Source organism: Phoca vitulina, unplaced genomic scaffold (assembly GCF_004348235.1).
Source record: "Phoca vitulina isolate PV1807 unplaced genomic scaffold, GSC_HSeal_1.0 scaffold10, whole genome shotgun sequence".
Lineage (NCBI taxonomy): Eukaryota > Metazoa > Chordata > Mammalia > Carnivora > Phocidae > Phoca > Phoca vitulina.
In genome coordinates, this window is record NW_022589713.1 from 27,890,855 (window position 1) to 27,910,079 (window position 19,225).

Here is a 19,225-nt window from a genome sequence, read left to right on the forward strand (position 1 = left end):
TTTTCTAACTCTGTTTTATGTGCTGCTTCTTGGGATACTTTCTCAATTTTATATTCCAACCATCTTATTTTCATCATATTTTAATTTTCAATTACATTTTTTCCTTTTTTAAGATTTCATTTATTTATTTGAGAGAGAGAGAGTGAAAGAGGAGTGAGCTTGCACAAGCAGCGGGGAGGGGCAGAAGGAGAAGCAGACTCCCTGCTGAGCGGGGAGCCCAAATGCGGGGCTGGATCCCAGGACCTTGAGATTATGACCTGAGCCGAAGGCAGACCCTCAACTGAATGAGTCCCTCAGGCACCCCTAACACTTTTTCCTTTGACTTATGTTTTTCTAGCTCTCTGAGATGTTTCCTCCTCCCTGTGTATTCTCTGTTGTTTTTTTTCCTGGTTGCTTGTTTAGATCTCTGCTTTTATTTTGATGCTTTCCTCAAATGTTTGGTGATTTTTGGCTATCTGCTCATGTCTAAGAGTGGGCCAGTACAAAGGTAATTTGAAGAACTTTGTGTGCATCGATGGGTGGGTCTGTTAACTCTCAGGTTTACATGGGTCATTCTTGGGTGATCCCTGGGCCTAGATTTTTTAGGCCTTTTCTCTTGGGCTCACTGGATTCCCCCAGAGAAGAATCTCCCTAATTTCTTCTAGAGAGAGGCAGTCTGGTTCTAGTGTTCTGAGAACACTAAAGATGGTAAAAGAACACTGGCGGGCTCCATGTTCACTGAAACTCCCCGAGTCCCTAGTCCAGAGATCCTCCATTTTACCACCTCAAGGATAAATCCTCAACATACTGGTTGGAGATCTGAGGATATAACAGCTTCTTAAATAGACTTTCAACCAGTTCTTATTTTTTACTCTTAACTTTTTCCCTCCCCCTACCAATTTCCACGTTAACACCTAGCACTGCCAATTTCTATACTTTTAGGAATTTTATGGGTTATTTCTTGGCTTTCCCCATCATCAATTTTGTATTTAGCTTTCTTGGATCTGCTAAGTCAGTTATCATTCACCCATCTGCTTTCCTACTTCCAAAATCTCTGTAATCTCCTTTCTAATTTTCTGTGTCCTGTGTGTTTATGCTAGTTTAATGGGGTTTCAGGAGCAACAGGGGTAAATGCAGGAGCTCAATATAACATCTCATATCTGATATCCTTAATCACTTCTTTAATGACATTTCTACTCAGCATATGGGCAGGTGAACTGATGGGGAAGAAGAATCTAGGTGAGGAGGCAACTGAGTAGGGAAAGCTGAGGAAGAAGGAGAGAGGGGAGGAAGCTGGGTGAGAAAGCTGGAGAAGTCAGTAGTCAGGAAGCCCAAGATAACCATCTCCTTTTCTCTAATCATCAGAGAGAATGACTCTAGTCAACCTGCAGGACTATTCACAGTATGTTTTGACAGCAACAGATGGACATGGAATCTTGAGTATTTCTGGGTAAGATTCCAGTGATGCATGTTATTTTGCTAGCTTTTGCCCAAAAAAGGTATCCTAGAGTTCCTGAATCATCTGTTGTACTGCCTTCTAGGGCAATGGAAAAATGTGGGATGGGAGTAAGAACATGGAAAGGCAAGATTATGTTATTAGGAGAGAAGACTACTTCCTCCTCTTTATAAAAGGCCAGAATGGGTATGGACTCTTAATTCTGAACAAGAAACAAAATTTCACTAGGAGGATAATTACCCTTTCATATCTCTATTCTGGTAGCTGGGTAAATCAAAATTATTTTCAGGCAAAAACCCCCCCCCCTTTTTTTTTTTAAAGATTTTATTTATTTATTTGACAGAGAGAGACACAGCGAGAGGGAACACAAGCAGGGGGAGTGGGGGAGAGGGAGAAGCAGGCTTCCCGCGGAGCAGGGAGCCCGATGCGGGGCTTGATCCCAGGACCCTGGGATCACGACCTGAGCCGAAGGCAGACGCTTAACGACTGAGCCACCCAGGCGCCCCAAAAAACCCCCTGACATTAAAAAGACAATGTGACACATATTAGAATGGTCAAAGTCCAAAACAATGTCACTACCAAATGTGGAGCAATAAGAACTTTCATTCACTGCTGATGCTAATGAAAAGTGGTACAGCCATTTTAGAGGACAGTGTAGCAACCATGTTGTGATTTTTTAGGCCTGATCATAGGCAATTACAAAGATGATAGTTAATTTTATGCGTCAATTTGACTGGCCTATAGGATGCCCAGATAGTTGGTAAAACTTTCGTTATGGGTGTGTCTGTACGTGTCTGAAGAGATTAGCATTTGATTCAGTGGACTGAGTGACGAGATCTGCCCTCGGGAAGAGTAGGCATCAGCCAATACACTGGGGTCCCGATGGAACAAAAAGGTGAAGGAAAGGTGAATCCGCTCTCTCTTCTTGAGCCAGAAGGTCCATTTTCTCCTGCCCTTGGACATCAGATCTCCTGGTCCTTGAGCCTTTGGACTCTGAGACTTGCACCATAGGACCCTTGGTTCTCAGGCCTTCAGACTCAGACTGAATTATAGCACTGGCTATCCTGGTTCTGCAGCTTGCAGATGACTGACTGTGAGACTTCCAGACCTCCATGACCGTGCAAGGCAATTCCTATAACAAATCTCCTCATATATATCTGCATTTATATTCTATTGGTTCTTTTTTCTTTGGAGAACCCTAATTCAAAAAGCTCTACCTGACAAGTCTCACAGGAGAAAACTGTCCAGCCCACACCAGACGTGCACAGCCAGTGAACTCTAGTCTCTGAAAGGAGCTGCAGTTAAGGTCTCAGCCAACTTAGCTGGCGTGACCTTTCACATATTTATATTCCTAGTCATGGTGTCTTCATTCCTAAATTTCTTTCTCTGAGCTCTCAGGTGTAGGTCCTTTTCAGGTGCCTCTGCCAGGACCTCCTTATTAGGGTAGGAAAAAGAACTCCTGAAGACACTTTTCCTCATTTGACTTAGTACCCATTTCTTTTCCACTCCTAACCTTTCCACCTCAATCCCCCATGCATGCCCCCTAAACTACCGCCACCTCAGGGTCCTTAAACTATCAGAGTCTTTTGTTCAGGGCTCCTGTAACAGTGAGATGACCTCACATCTATGCTATCTACCTGACCCTCAACCAGTGTGCCTTCCATGGGTGAAATGGAACAGAGGGAGCTGACAATTTCTCCCTTTTCTGACTCTTGCTCATATGACAATAGTAAGTGATTAAAGGCTTAACTCTTCCATTTTTGACTTGTTGCTTTAGTTGGCTACTCTAACACCTAACAGCTCAGCTCTTTCTCCTGCCCAGCTCAGCTGAGCTCCTGAAATTTACCATATTATCCAACAATCATGCTCCTTGGTATTTATGCAAATGAAATGAAAATTTACGTCCACACAAAAACTTGCACACTGATATTTGCAGTGGCTTTATTCATAGTTGCCAAAAGTTGGAAGAAACTAAGATGTCCTTTAGTAGGTGAGTAGATAAACTGTGGTATATCCAGACAATGGAATATTATTCAGAGCTAAAAAGAAATGCGCTATCAAGCTATGGGAAGACATGGAGGACACTTAAATGTATATTACTAAGTGAAAGAAGCTAATCTAAAAAGGCTACCTACTGTATGATTCCAACTATATTGTATTCTGGAAAAGGTAAAACTATGAAGACAATAAAAAGATCAGTGGTTGTCATGGGTTACGGGGATGAACAGGCAGAGTACAGAAGATTGTTACAGCAGGGAAACTATGCAGATAATACTATAATGAGGAATAGATGTCACTATACATTTGTCCAAATCCATAGAAGCTACAAATTTATTGTAAACTAGGGACTTTAAGTGATAATGATGTGTCATCGTAGGCTCAATTATAACAAATGTACTACTATAGTGAGGGATGTTGATAGTGGGGTAGGCTGTGTGTATGTGGGGGTGGGGGTATCTGGGAATTCTGTACTTTCAACTCGATTTTGCTGCAAACCTAAAACTTCTTTAAAAAGTAAGGTCTGTTTTCTAAAAAAAAATCTAACTGTAAAAAAAAATGTGCTGCTGTGATGTATCAGCCTATGTTAGTGAAATTTTAAAAGATTTTTAAACAAAATATAAAGTGATATAAATGGTATTTGTAATTCAAAGGGTTATATTGATATCCATATCTGAGATGGTCATAAAATGACTGGCAAAATTTAATGTCTGAGGAAGAAGAGAGCTGGCAGTCAGGAAGTGTTTAAACACTCCTTTAAAAATAAGACCACCTTGGGCGCCTGGGTGGCTCAGTCGTTAAGCATCTGCCTTCGGCTCAGGTCATGATCCCAGGGTCTTGGGATCGAGCCCCGCATCGGGCTCCCTGCTTGGCGGGAAGCCTGCTTCTCCCTCTCCTACTCCCCCTGCTTGTGTTCCCTCTCTCGCTGTCTCTCTCTGTCAAATAAATAAATAAAATCTTTGAAAAAAAATAAGACCACCAATTTGTGTTTTGATAAAAACTCTATGACACACTACTATGTGATTTAAGAGAGCCTTTGTTTCTTAGTCCCTGAGGTTAGGGAAAGCTTTTCCAGGAAAGACAAATAAATTCAATTTGTAGTTGAAATAAACTGCATTTTGATATCAGTATAATGTTGAACATGCTCTTAATGAGAAAATAGAGAAATAGAAATTCTGGGGTAGGACAGATGGAAACACTGGCAGAGAGACAGGTAGCGGCTGAGAAGTTAAGCAGAGATCTAAAGCAAAATGAAAAGGAACAATGTTTGTAAACTACGAAGAAGACCCAACTGCCACACCGGGCCAGGCCAAGAGATGGCTAAAGACACCCCTAGAGAAAACCCAGGAAAATGACAGAGCTGTGACATGTTCATGCTGGCTGAAAACACAAGGCAGGAAGTGGGTAGAAGGGCCAAGAAGAAAAGTTTTCCATTTACCAAGTGTTCAGAGAGAAAGTATATTAAAAGAGACCATAAACATTTAAGAGATACTTCCTTTTTTTTGAATTTTTTTATTATGTTCAGTTAGCCAACATACAGTAAGTACATCATTAGTTTTTGATGTAGTGTTCAACGATTCAGTAGTTGTGTATAACACCCAGTGCTCATTACCACACGTGCCCTCCTTAACACCCCCCCCAGCCTGCCCCGAAACTCTCAGTTTGGTTCCTGGAGTCCAGAGTCTCTCATGATTTGTCTCCCTCATCGGGGAAGGAAGGGAAAACTGAAGGGGAAGAAATCAGTAAGAGATACTTTCTAGTTAGGAAAATCTACTGTTAAATGAAGTTGACTATAGCGTTTTAGTTATTAATACAATGTACAAGACAAAATGTATGGTATATTGCAAATCAGGGGAAATGTTTTTCTTTGGTACTTGTCAAAAAAAAAATTTAAATCGACAGAAAAACAGATGTGAAAAATTTCATGCTAAAAGGTAGACAATGGTTTCTTCAAAAAAGCCACGTCAAAAAGTGTATTTAAAAAAATCTATCTGAGTTCTTACTCTAAGAGCTTCTTGGCACCTGTCTTCTCAGCAGTTACTGTACACATATCCATGCCACCTCCCCAGCACAGGTCTCTGGGGTACCCTTCCATCTGAGATCACCCCAGATATTGAGCACATGAAGAGCTTCAGATGCCTTGAGGGTTAGGGACGAATTTTAACACATGTGGTTCTGGTCCTGAAGAGCTTACAACCTATTTTCGAAGGTGGGACTAACATACAATAAGGAACAGCATAAGACAGAGTATAATTAAATGCTACACTGCATTGTATTGATTAAAATCGTCTAGGAACACAAAAGTGAGAAATCAGTGTGGGCTAGAATAATTGGGGAAGGTTTGGGAAAAAGCTGCCTTGCCCCAGGCCTGAAAATAGCAGCACAGTTTAGGTAAGGAGAGCGAGGGGAAGGAGAGAACCATATGAGTGACTTTAGTACAGTACATAATAAGGCAGTAAAAACAATAGTGTGATGAGAGTATGGCTATTAATAAACTATTGTAGGAGTAATGGTTCATGATTAGATTTCCTTATCTCCTAACCTTTATTAGTGTATATAAGCTTCACCCATACAATCCAGCAAAGAATCCAAAAAACACTTCTTATAACACATAAGAAAATAAACATGTTATGGTTTGATTAAAATGTTTGGGAATAATTCTATTTCAAAATGGAGACTATGTAATTTTAGTAAAGCAAAAGTTTCATTCAAAGAATAGGCATTTGACCATCATTTCAATGGTTAAATTTTAAAATGGGTATAGATAATGTTCATATTATTTTTCCCAATGTGAAATTTTACTTTTTACTTAATAAAATCAAGGTAGGGCTTGAGGAACAGAAAAGACAATGTGAGAACCACCCGCCTGTCACTAGCCCTATGGCCTTGATCTGGCTTCCTAACTTCCAAACATGGAGGCTGGGCTCAATCTCTGAAGCCTCATAAAGAAGATGTTTATAAGAAATCTGTTAAGTGGTTGAATACTATACTTGCCTGACTAACTGGATTACTTTTGAAGTGAATGAAAGCTTTGTTCAAGGTATATAAAGAAAATTATAAGAGTACTTTTGTTAAAAATTAAGTATGAGATGCCAACAGTAGTGAAAGGGGCAGAACAAGTACAAAGGAGGGGCACTAGGATCCAGCTCCACAGACCGACTGTGATTGTTTTAAATTACTTAACTGCCAAGGGCACTGTGTTAGTTTGCTAGAACTGCTGGAACAAAGTGCCTAAAAACTGGAGTTTAAAACCAGAGAATTTATTGTTGAACTCTTCTGGAGGATAGAAGTCGGAAATCAAGGTGTTGACAGGGCCATGCTCCCTCTCAGACCTGCAGGGAAGGACCCTTCCTTGTCTCTTCTAGCTACTAGCGTTGACAGGGCTCGTTCCTTTATAGGCTCTGAGGGAGAATCTGTTCTATGCTTTCTCCTAGGTTGTGGTGACAGCTAAAAATCCTTGGTGTTCCTTGGCTTGTAGATGCATCATTCCAATCTGTACCTCTGTCTTCATATGGCATTATTCTTCCTGTGTGTCTTCACATCAGCTTCCCTCTGTGCATGTCTGTGTCCAAATTTGCTTCTTTATATAAGGACACTAGTCATATTGCATTAGGGGCCCACTCTACTCCAATATGATTCATCTTGACTAATTATATCTCCAACAACCTATTTCCAAAAAAGTCCATAGTCTGAGGTACTAGGGGTTAGGATTTCAGCATATCTTCAGACCTCATTATCAGTGCCTGTAAAATCAGGATTTTAGACTAGATGCAGTTAGCCATTTTTCAGGTTATATATCCCTTTGAGAAGAGGATATAAATTATATACCCTTGGCCCAGGGAAATGCACATGTACACAATATTTAGCACAGTATCAGGATGATCACAGGCCCTTTGAAGCCCTATATTGAACCCCTAGGAGGATGCTGTCACTGGAGAAAGGCTCTTTTAGTTTCCCCAAGTGCACCATTCTTTGAGCTATAAATATATCACCTACGGCTCCAAGAGAATACATGTAATGCCCAGAGCCTCATACAATGGTATTCAGTTAGGATTTTTTGAATAAATGGGCTTGAAACTACTAGGTATAACTAAACATCACCACTCTGGATGCCCCAGGCAGGGCATCATGATTCAGAATCCACTGAGATGGAATAAAAAGTTCCATTTGGAACAATGAGGCTGGCAAATTGTCCACCTTTCTCTGGTCTTTGACCATGGCCTAAAACATAAGCTCATTTACTAGTCCTGTCCTCCCACGCATCCTACCCAGTCTATTCTGCGTCCTCCTCCTGCTACCCCCCTCCCTCTCCATCTTTCTATCTGGGCCCAGGCTTCCCAGAGTTACTGCTGCCCCTGCAACCTCCAGCAGTGAGGTGGGGGGTGCCATCTTGCTACCGTGATTCTTGGCCAAGTGTCCATAAATGACCAAACAAAAATCCCAGCTCCCTTATGATCTCTTGATCTCCTCGATGACTTACTTTCCCCTTAACTAACTTCGACTGTCCTGGCCGTACCCAGAACTGCTCCATGTCCTCTTGTCCTCTGATGCTTTTCAATCTCATACCCTACCTCAAATCCCCTTACACTCTGATTTCCCCATAGTCTTTTCCTGGCCATGCTTCCCTCCCCACACATCCCAAACCACCCTCTTAAAATGTACTCAACACCCTCCATCCTTCTGCTTCCCTTCAGTTCTGCCTAATGATTTGGACGTGGGCCTCGCTTGGAGCCTAGATCATGATCTGCCTCCTTTGTATCTTGCCTGGACTGCTGAGCATGGCTCGAAAAATCATAACCTTAAGGCCTGGTGCTGTTGCCCACTGTTTGCAGGATAGGATCTTCAATAGCTAGACCAGCTTGTCCTAGTCCATGGTCAACCACCTCTCCCACACTTTCTACATATTCCCCTCAAACTCCTAAAACCCTACCATGCCTCACTCACAGCAGACAACCTCGCTTCCTCCTGTATCAGACATGGGATTCCTCCACTTCCCATCTTCTCCACCTATAAACTAGACTACTTCTGAAACCTGCCTAGTACCTTTTTCCTGGATCAGCACCAGCTTTTATTCCTGCTCCCCAGCCAGTCTTCCACAGGACTCCTGACCTCATTCCATTGCCTCTAAGCCCTTGTTTCTTTAATTATTTCACTCAAAAAATATTTGTCAAGATTACTATGTACTGGGCCCTGTTCTGGATGCTGGGATATGGTAGGGAAACCAAGGCAGACAAAATCCAGTCTCTTGCTGGGGGGTAGGGGACTGGGTGTAAACAACAACAAACAAGTAAAAACGTCAAGTAAACAGGGTAATTTATCTTTTCATAGACCTCATCAATGGAGGAGGGGGAAAAACTAGTATTGATCCTTGAGGGACCAATTTAAGACTGACTGAGAAGTAAACCCTCAGTCGGTTCTCCCCTGCCTCCAGTGAACCCTGGTCTCATTCAAAAGACAGCCATCCAACCTTCCTCGCCCCTGCACTGATCCCTAGTTACATCTTTCTTCTCCTCTGCTCTGCTGACTTTCTTTAAAGATTACTCTACATGTGCTATCTCCACATTCTTTCCTTTTTATTTAATTGACTTTTTAGTTGAAACTGTAATACAAACAGAAGAAAATGGGAACAACAACAAAACTGTAGGGAAAGCTATTATACTTAACCATCCAGTCACTCCTCAACCTATCATAATCCAGTCTCTGCTTTACCACTCCACTGAACCATTCTGGCAAAGGTATCTGATGAGTGTCCCTCCACAGGGCCAAGTCTGAATGGACGTTTCCCGCCTTGCCTTTTTATACCTCAGTATTCCCAACCCTCATGACCTCCCTTGGCTCAGACAACACAGTTTTGTGAGGTTACAACACAAGCCCTTCCTTCTCTGGTGTCTTAAACATTAAAGTTAAATGCAGAGTTCCACCTTAGCCCATCTTCTCTTTGTATAAGCACCCACCTTAGGTAGGCTGACCATGTAATTCTTATCATCCTAATGGGATGCCTTTGAGGGTGAAAGAGCGCAGGATTAATAATTACTACTCTTGACTAGCAGGTGTAAACCAAGCCTGTCCCAAACAAATCAGGATATATGGTCACCCTATTCTTAGGAGGTCACATCCACTATTACGGTTTTAACTAACACATACCTATTAACCATTTGCAAAACTGAATCTGTAGCCTTGATTCTGACATTGAGCTTTATTTTCCAAATCTTCAGGTTATGATTTCCCACAGATCTCAAATTCAGTAGGGCCAAAACATAATCATTTCCATTCCTAAAACCTGCTAATCCTTGTATTTCCTATCTAAGTTACACATATTACCCAGTCACTCAACTCTCCAAGCTGGGGATTGTTTTAGACCTCCCTCACCCATCATACTTAGTCACCAACACATACTGACTTTAGTTTTGAAGATTTCTTTAATCTGCAATTTTCCCCCTGGACTACTGTCATAACCTTTTATCTGATTTCCTTGCTCTACTCTTGCCTCCTTTAAGTCTGTTTGCCACAGGGCCACCAGAGTGATCTAACACTGACTGTACTTTTGCTTTGAATCCTTCAGGAGCTTCCTATTATTTATAGGATAAAGACTTTCATCATGATCCTATCCCTGTTCACTTTCTTTGGTCTCATAACCTATCAGTCTCCCTTTGCAATCTAATACCAAATGCCTTGTAGAAACACACACACACACACGCACACACACACACATACACACAGTCCCCCATTAAAACTGTTTCTTACTTCCAAGCCTCTGTTCATGCTGTTCTTTCTGCCTGGACTGCAGATCCCCTTATTTAATTTGCCAACATCTATACCATTTTCTCTAGTCACTTATAGCTGGCCCAGAGGGGAGTTCAGTGCCTCTCCTTTATTTTTTTTAAAGATTTTATTTATTTATTTGACAGACAGAGAGAGAGAGAGCACAAGCAGGGGGGGAGGAGCAGAGGGAGATGGAGAAGCAGACGCCCCTGTCGAGCAGGGAGCCCAACGTGGGGCTCGATCCCAGGACCCTGAGATCTTGACCTGAGCTGAAGGCAGACGCTTAACTGACTGAGCCACCCAGGCGCCCCTCAGTGCCTCTCCTTTAAACTTTCATATTACCTATCCATATCACCTTTCATATTATCTCAACCACAGCACTGGATATGTTAGTTTAAAATTAATTATGTCAGTCTTTCCTACTAGTTGAAAAACTTCTTGAGCATAGGGGCAATGGCCCTTAAATATTTAATAGTCATCCTATTTTTAGGAGATCTCATCCACTGTTCTGGATTCAGCCAAGCAAATTAAAATAAACTGGTCTAAATATTGAAATGAATACACAACTTCATTATCCCTGCATTTTTCCACATGTGCCCATATGTTTTATAACATCAATAGACGGACTGAAAATGTGGAAGGGCTTTAGCTGCCAACAATTTGCCTGTTTTATGAAATTAATTTTAAAAAGTAGATCTTAGCATAGGAGACAGGACTAAATTTTTAAAAAAAATATATAGTTGGGATACACCAAAGTTAAGAAAAGAGCAAATACCTAATTGTTTAAGACTACAGAAAATCAAAATACATTTCAACAATTGTTTGAATTGGAAAATTCTGTGAAAAGATTATCCTAAACCATTTTTTTTAATAAAAGAGGCTACTCATTCCTTTTGTTTTTTATTATTTATATTAAAAAATTCATACTACTTTAAAATGAGATTAGTATCCTAATATTCTAAAATCTAGTATCCATCAAATCTACCCAAACATCTTTCTCTACTTTCCAGATGTTAGCTCTTATGATTTCCATGTTCTTATATGATTAGCTCTGACTTAGAAAGAAGGAACTTTTCACTTAGTCTGTCAAAACCCAAACTATTTGACCTTCAAGGCACAGAAAAAACCCACAATTTTTGGATAAAATGTGGTGCTCCTGTCACTTATTCATTCAAGTAATTTTGGGGGAATTAAAACAGTATAATCTAAAATTTTAAAGAATATTATTAGTGTCACCAGAGGCGTAACAAGAGCATCTGGTGCCACTGGTATTCAGTGAACAAGTAAAGAGAACCACACAGCAGTGTAACAGTCAAGATTATGAATGACTCCAAACAGTTTATGTTCTTCTGACAAAGTCCTACTCCTAAGAATTCTTTTTTCTTTTTTAATTTCCTATTTAATCATCACTTTGTGCAATCTTCCTAATTATATTTTGGCTTACAAATCTTGTTTTGTGAACAGTGATTATTTTTCTGAGAAGGAAAACAATTTGAGGTATTTCAAAATTTAAAACATGCTCTGATATTTTCTTCAAGCCGAAGATGATCAGACTACCCCAAACAGACAGGCACTGGCTTTCCAGCTATGGCAAGCATCCTAAGGTAGATCTCATGAGACAGGAATATGTCTACCATTTGGCAATCTACTGAGAAATACATTTGGCCAAAATATAACTGAGAAGAAGTTAAAATATCTTTAAATGTAATATTTATTTTTTATTGGCAAGTTGTTGATACTATAAAAATAGCTCCAATCTCCTGATAAATATCTTTGAATACTCCCTACCTGTCAGAAGGTGGAGCTCTAAACATATCTGAAATACAGGCTTTTTAGTTGTGCATTTCACAAATGTGTGTAATGAGGAGATTAAAGCAGGAGTAAAGTCTTTAGAAAAATGGCTCTGGAGAATATTCCAATTCTCTCAGGATAAAATCACCCATATCTCCCAATATGTACATAGTTAACTAACAAAAAAGATATTTAGCATACTCCTTTGAAACTTCAATGTATTACCTACTATGAAAATGTAGGCACAGTAATTCAGAGTAAGAGAATAAGTATATTTAAAAGATAAAACACATTAAAAAAATCAGGACCACCTACTTGGATGTAGGCAAGGTCATTGACACTTACGAGCATCTCGGATATAGAGCAACATGGCTATGAAGATATAATCAACTAAACTCAGGCTGAGGCCATCTGCAAACAAGGCATCCCAGACCACCAGAAGGTCCTGCAGGGGGAACTCTCGTCCAAACAGTAGCCGGACCCACCGTCTGGAAAGAAACAAAACCAAAATTCAGAAATGAGTACTTCTGAAAGTAATATAAAAAGGAATCATTTTCTCCTATATTTGTGAAAAAAACTGTAATTTTTAACTGATCACACTGAGTAAATATTACATATATAATACGGTAAAATCCAAGTTTTAAGCTTTCAAATGAATTTTGTAATTTTATAACTGGGCCACAATCATTAAAGTTTATTCCTATATGTCTAAAACACTAGCACGATATTTGAAAAGGGTAGAAATCTTTCATATTTAACACAAATCCCAAATCTCAAAAGGCAAAGAAAAAAATGAATGCACAGTGGTCTGATAGTTGCCTCACAGGTAAGGTTAGGAATTAAAAAATAAAATATTTCAAAATTTTATGATCACTACTGATTTCGTCGTTGTTGTTGTTAACTGGACTTTTGCAAATAACTGTACAACAAATTAACTATAACCAAGAAGAAAACTGCATTCTCACATTTTACTCTTATTTTAAAATATTCATTTTAAAATTAAATGTGGGAAAAAACAGTATATATATATAGTCAAGTGTAGACAGTTATTTCAAATGAAACAAATAGTAATACTTTATTTTTAACTCTAGAATAGATATACTTTATTAGTGAGGTTATCTTTTGAGGGCTGTTTTTAAGAACAGAGTCACTTCTATGGCCAGGAACATTGGGTATCTATGCTATAAGCACATATAGGCAGCTTATAAGAATACTAAACAAGGTCTGTATGTAATTACATGTCATAAACAGCTATACTTCAAATTTTCAATAAACATTAAGCTACTCATAATTCTTTTTTTTTTTTTTTTTTAAGATTTTTATTTATTTATTAGAGAGAGAGAGAGCATGAGACGGGGGAAGGTCAGAGGGAGAAGCAGACTCCCTGCCGAGCAGGGAGCCCGATGTGGGACTCGATCGCGGGACTCCAGGATCATGACCTGAGCCAAAGGCAGTCGCTTAACCAACTGAGCCACCCAGGTGCCCGCTACTCATAATTCTTATAAGAAAATTAAAATAATTCACTTTGATATCCATTTTTAATCCATTTATTTCTAATTCTATATAACACGGCTACAATTTCCTTACACAAACCTTCCTACAGGAATGTCAGCTAGAATTCTATGTGGTTCTGGCACATAACAAAGAATCAAAAATTCCAAAATTTCTAGTATACCAAGTAGTACAGAAGAGAGGGAATTCTTTAAAAATTAGTTAAAAGAGATTATCTCTTTGCAAAATTAGAAACCAAATATAACCATCTGTGGGGTTAAAGTGAGCACTTACTCCTCTTCAGGGCGTATCATATTTACGGAGAAATCAAAGCTGTGACAATATAGTGTAGAATCACACAACTGTATCACAGTTATTAGGAACCATATACGATATAATCAAATACGAAAGTTCTTTCATTCATATTATCAAATTAATCAACAGATTAATTAAATTGTATTTTTAATTACATCTTAAATTATGACACTCAATTTCTCAGGAAAAAGAAATTTAATGCCTAAGTAACATTTATCTTTTTAAAAATGTTAGAGTATCATTTACAATTTTTATTTATCTTTCAATTCTTACTCCACTGCTAATATGAGGGTGACTAAAACAAAATGTTTTTTTGGTCTAATATTGCCTGCAGTTGTGTGGCTTAGGGAAAAATATTCTTTCTCTACACACTTTTAATTCTTTCAAATTACAAATGCCAATATTTACTATTTAAAGAAGTACAGAAATAGCTCTAAATTACATAGGATGTTCTTCTTAATGACAAAGAATTAACTGGTCTTGCAAGGAGTATCAGGGGAACCAGAGAATGGGCAAATCAAAAAGCACCTGGATTAAACCATTTTAGGCATCTGTTTAAAGGATCTTTAAACTGATAATTATATCTGCATTATTAAATGACTAAAACAGAATGTGGTCATTTATAGTTATTCAACTGATACAAAAGGGAAGAAAAATTCATCAGTGAAAAAAAATGATGAGGATCTAAAGTGTAACATGTTGACTGTAAGTTGGTAACACTATATTGTATAATTGAAATTTGCCAAGAGAACTAAAATATTCTCACCATAAATGAATGAATGAATGAATAAAATGTGTGAGGTGATGGATGTGCTAATTAACAAGATGGGAGGAATCCTTTCACAATGTACACATATATCAAATCATTACAACATACACTTTAAATATCTTACGATTTTATTTGTCAATTATACTTCAATAAAGCTGAAAAATAAAATAATTAAGAATTATCTTGGTTCGGGCGCCTGGGTGGCTCAGTCGGTTGAGTGTCTGCCTTCGGCTCAGGTCATGATGGGGGGGGGGTGGTCCTGGGATCGAGCCCTGCATGGGGCTCCCTGCTCAGCAAGAAGCCTGCTTCTCCCTCTGCCTCTGCCCCTCCCCCAGCTTGTTCTCTCTCTCTCTCTCCCCCCCCCCTTCCCTCCCTCAAATAAATAAATAAAAAAAGAATTATCTTGGTTTAATAGGCAAATTTTAGTAGTTTCAAAATAGAAAATTCTGACATTTAACTGATCCTTCCTGGTTCAAATCTGGATGTCAATACAAAATTCAAGAATTACACCTATATAATGGTAGCTACACACTTGAGGTGAGCATAGCATAATGTGTAAACTTGTCGAATCACCATGAAACTAATGTAGCATTGTGTGTCAACTATACTCAACTCAAAGAATTAAAAAAAAAAAAAAAAAAGAATCACACCTATAAAATTGCACTGTGCCTTGAACTCACTCCTTTCATTCATGGAGGTTATTTTAATACTTTACTTATTTGAATAAGCCCATTCATGTAACTAAGGCTGGTGTTTCCTGAAAGACATTACTTTTGCTCAGCCTTCTTTTTTTTTTTTTTTTTTAAAGATTTTATTTATTTATTTGACAGACAGAGAGAGACAGCGAGAGAGGGAACACAAGCAGGGGGAGTGGGAGAGGGAGAAGCAGGCTTCCCTCCAAGCAGGAGCCCGATGCGGGGCTGGATCCCAGGACCCTGGGATCATGACCTGAGCCGAAGGCAGATGCTTAACGACTGAGCTACCCAGGCGCCCCTTTGCTTAGCCTTCTTATGTGTGTGTGTGTGTGGGGGGGGTAATTTTCTGTGTATTTTTCCTGCTACCTCCCAATGAAAGCAAAATGACTTTTGAGAAAAGCTGACATCTATCATGCTAAAATAGACATCATTTAGCAAAGAAAAAAAATTGATGAAAGTTAATATTCACCACAGAGAATACAATACCATCTTTTTGCCCCTTACTTAAAGCTCAAAGTCCTCTGATTTTCTTATGGACAATCACAGCTTTGGTTTCATCACAGATGGTGCTTCAAGAGGAAAGAAAAGAAAAGAAAAGAGAAAAGAAATGAAAAGAAAAAGAAAGAAAAGAAAAGAAAGAAGAGAGGGAGGGAGGTAGGGAGAGAAGGAGGGAGGGAGGGAGGATGGAGGGAGGGAGGGAGGGAGGAAGGAAGGAAGGAAGGAAGGAAAGAAAGAAAGAAAGAAAGAAAGAAAGAAAGAAAGGAGGGAGGGAGGGAAGAAGGAAGAAAGAGGGAGAGAGGGATAAAGGGAGGGAGGAAGGAAGGGAGAAAGAAAAAAAGAAAAAAAAAGAGAAGAAAGAAAAAAAATAGCCCCCTCGTTTTAAAGAAATTATATATTTCCTATTATTTCTACAACAAAACACCCAGTTACTGCTCAAACTCATGCAACTTTCCTGCTGCTTGGGGTTTTGTTAGCTTAGCTTCAAAAATGACCCCACAGATACATATGTGCAGCAATCTCCACTGCAGTACTGTCAAGGAGGGAGAACTGCAAATATCTAGTAATCTACATTGAATAAAACCTATCATCAAAACTACACACAACGTACGTCTTCAGTACTTTTATATTTAATGTGTAATCTATGATGTGCTGCTTTATAAATGTTTCACATTGCTTTATTTTTGAAGTTTCACCTTGCCAAGTACACTGCTAAATAATTCCAGGGCAAGGACCAAATTCTGTTTGTGTGTGTGTGTGTGTGTGTGTGTGTGTGAGAGAGAGAGAGAGAGAGAGAGAGAGAGAGATGAAGAGAGAGAAAGATCTAGGAAGTTCTTTGTAAAGAGCTCTGTACACTTTGCTAAGTGCTCTATGTGTTTACTGAGGTCTTGATAAACTCACTGTGAAGCCACCTGTCATGCTACTGAGAGGCAAAGGTGCAGCTAAATTGAAAATACAGGCAGTGATCTTGTTAGTGGCAACATAAAAATAATTCAGGAAGTGGAAAAAAAAAAAAACAGAAACACATAAGGAAAAAAATTTATTATTAGATACTTGGCATGTTCCTTTTATATAAGACTGCTATACATGCAAGGATACAAAATTAAAGCAAAACACAGTTTCCTGTATTTTATGTGCGATTATAGGAAAATTAAAGCCAAATTCTCAAAATATTTAAGTAGTACTGTATGACTAATGGAAAGCTTTGGGACCAACAATGACCTTATCAATAATTTAATCATTTTAATCCCTACTGGATTTAGTTCATACATATATTCACCACACACAAATTTCCTGTGCTATTTTGGGCTTTCTTCATTGAGCTTAAAAGCCAAGGAAAAATTCCGTTCTTTATGGAATGAGTTACCAACAGAAATTATTTCAGTAAGCTTTTGTATTCTTAGAAAGGAAAACTTACTAGAAGAAATGAGGTCTTATAAAGAAGTCACTCCTAAAATTAACATGCTTTTATTGCAGTTAAAAATATTTAGCCCAAGTTTAACTTACACTTAAGGGTAGCATTAAGGCTTTCTTTTCCCCTTAAAGATAGCTTCAGTTTAATTGCTTAATACTATTAATCTTGCTTTATGTTTGTTACACCTGCAGATTGCAATGCTCATAACCGTACACATTTTATCACTTGTGATAATACAATAATTCATATTTTACCAGACCTACTTAGTAATTAAAATCTACACAAACAAAAAAAGACCATCTGAGGTACTAAATTTAATAATAAGCCACCCAAAGATAGGACTGTTCCTACGTCTGCACTTATACCACTATTCTCAATTTAAAATTTCTGTGTAATTAAGCTGCTATCCCCCCAGGGGATCAGTAACTCCTGATGGTATTATTGCTTGGTGAATGACCCAAACACCAAGAGAAATCCATTTTTTTAGCAGTTTATGAAAATGACCAATTTGAGGTTCAACTAAACATAGCCTTCATCCAACATGGCTGTGGTAGGTTATATATGCAGAAAGAAACAATATATCTTCATTTCCTTTTCCTTTAATGACTCTTTAGTAAGATATAGGCATAGCCAGCTTAGAAGAACAAGTAAAATAAAAAAAGGTATGTTCAATTTAATTTAACAAACATTATAAGGGCATCTTAAGCAACCTGTGATCACAAAATGATAGCACTGGGTAAGCACACTGGATCACAAGAGAGCAATGTTAGATTTTTGTTTAATGATATTAATTTTGCTTTTTTGCCTCTGTTCACTTGGACTTTTCAAAGCTAACAATTAATATTTAAATAACCCAGGCAGGGTAGAAAATAAACATAGAATCCAAATTCTGTATTAATATCAGGGGAAAACAAGAGCAAGCCAGAGTGTTCATCTCTGTGGTTGGTAGCTCCTTGATGAAGTTGAAGTTCTTTTTATATTGCGTTCCTTTGTACTCAGTTCTTTTTAAATTAATTTACCCTGAGTTTTCCTTTATATCAACTCTGTGAAAATAGTCTTAAAATTAAAACCAAATATTGCAGTTATTATAATTAGGGTCACAAGGCATTCTCATCTTTAATTCTTATGTCTTTGCAGAACAGAGCCACAAAAGATAGAAGCCAAAATAAAGTATGTTTTCCAATTTCACATTCTTCTTCTTCTAACAGTGCTGCAGGATACATTATTGGAAGATGCTTAGCCTATTTACGATTTTTTTTTCTTTCTTTATCTAGTACTATTTCAATTCAGTCTTACTAAAAAATGTTTGGGATCTGCATGTGTTACAGAAAGATTTGAATACTTCAAGTCCTTTAACCTCTGCTTCAAAAATAGAAGGAACTTGAAGTTTGAATTAGTTATTATCTTTACAGAACTCAAATTTGCTTTCTATGTGCTCCTTGTAATCCATGGATTGAACCCAGCTTGAATTTAGCTTTCTGGGAACACATGTTAAACTTAGTTTAACCCCCAAAGGATATGTACACGAACTGTTAAAAATATGTTTTTGACTTTGGGGAAAGTTCTCTATTCCTTTCAGAGGGCAGTACATAGCCCTTTATTAAGGAAGGTTTCTTATTCTAAAAATAAGTTCCTAATAATTACCACCCATCTCTACTGTAATTTATTCTCTTTGGCAAATGTTTGAAGCTGTTTTGTCAGAACAACTATAATACACCCTTTGCAAAAATAGTTTGAATGGAAAACAGAGCTTGTGCATCTATGTTTTCATGAGAATGCTGAGCATAGAAGATGACCACCATATGTTTAAAAGCTGTATAATCTTTGAATATTTTCTTTCTCTCTCACACACACAAATACACATACACACACTCACACACCCCTCTTTTAAATGTATACCTGCTATTTGGTTTACAAGTATGGTATTTCAAGGACTAGTAATTTTAGGATGTGTGACTTACCAGCAAATTCAAATAAAGCTAGTAAAAGATGGTATTCCTTCAATATAGATTTAGTTGTATGAACAGGATGTGCTCTCTTTGAGAATCCTATTGCAT

The 19,225-nt window shown here is 38.3% G+C and overlaps 1 protein-coding gene across 7 annotated transcripts in view; it reads right to left on the reverse strand.

The window, feature by feature from the left end:
* The window catches only part of TBC1D5 (TBC1 domain family member 5), a 568,425-nt gene that overhangs the window by 131,214 nt on the left and 417,986 nt on the right, over positions 1 to 19,225 (reverse strand). For all 7 annotated transcript variants that reach the window (XM_032408767.1, XM_032408765.1, XM_032408766.1 and 4 more), the window contains one exon: positions 12,332 to 12,474. In XM_032408767.1, the coding sequence (XP_032264658.1) occupies positions 12,332 to 12,474 (143 nt within the window). The remainder of the gene's footprint in view (positions 1 to 12,331; positions 12,475 to 19,225) is intronic.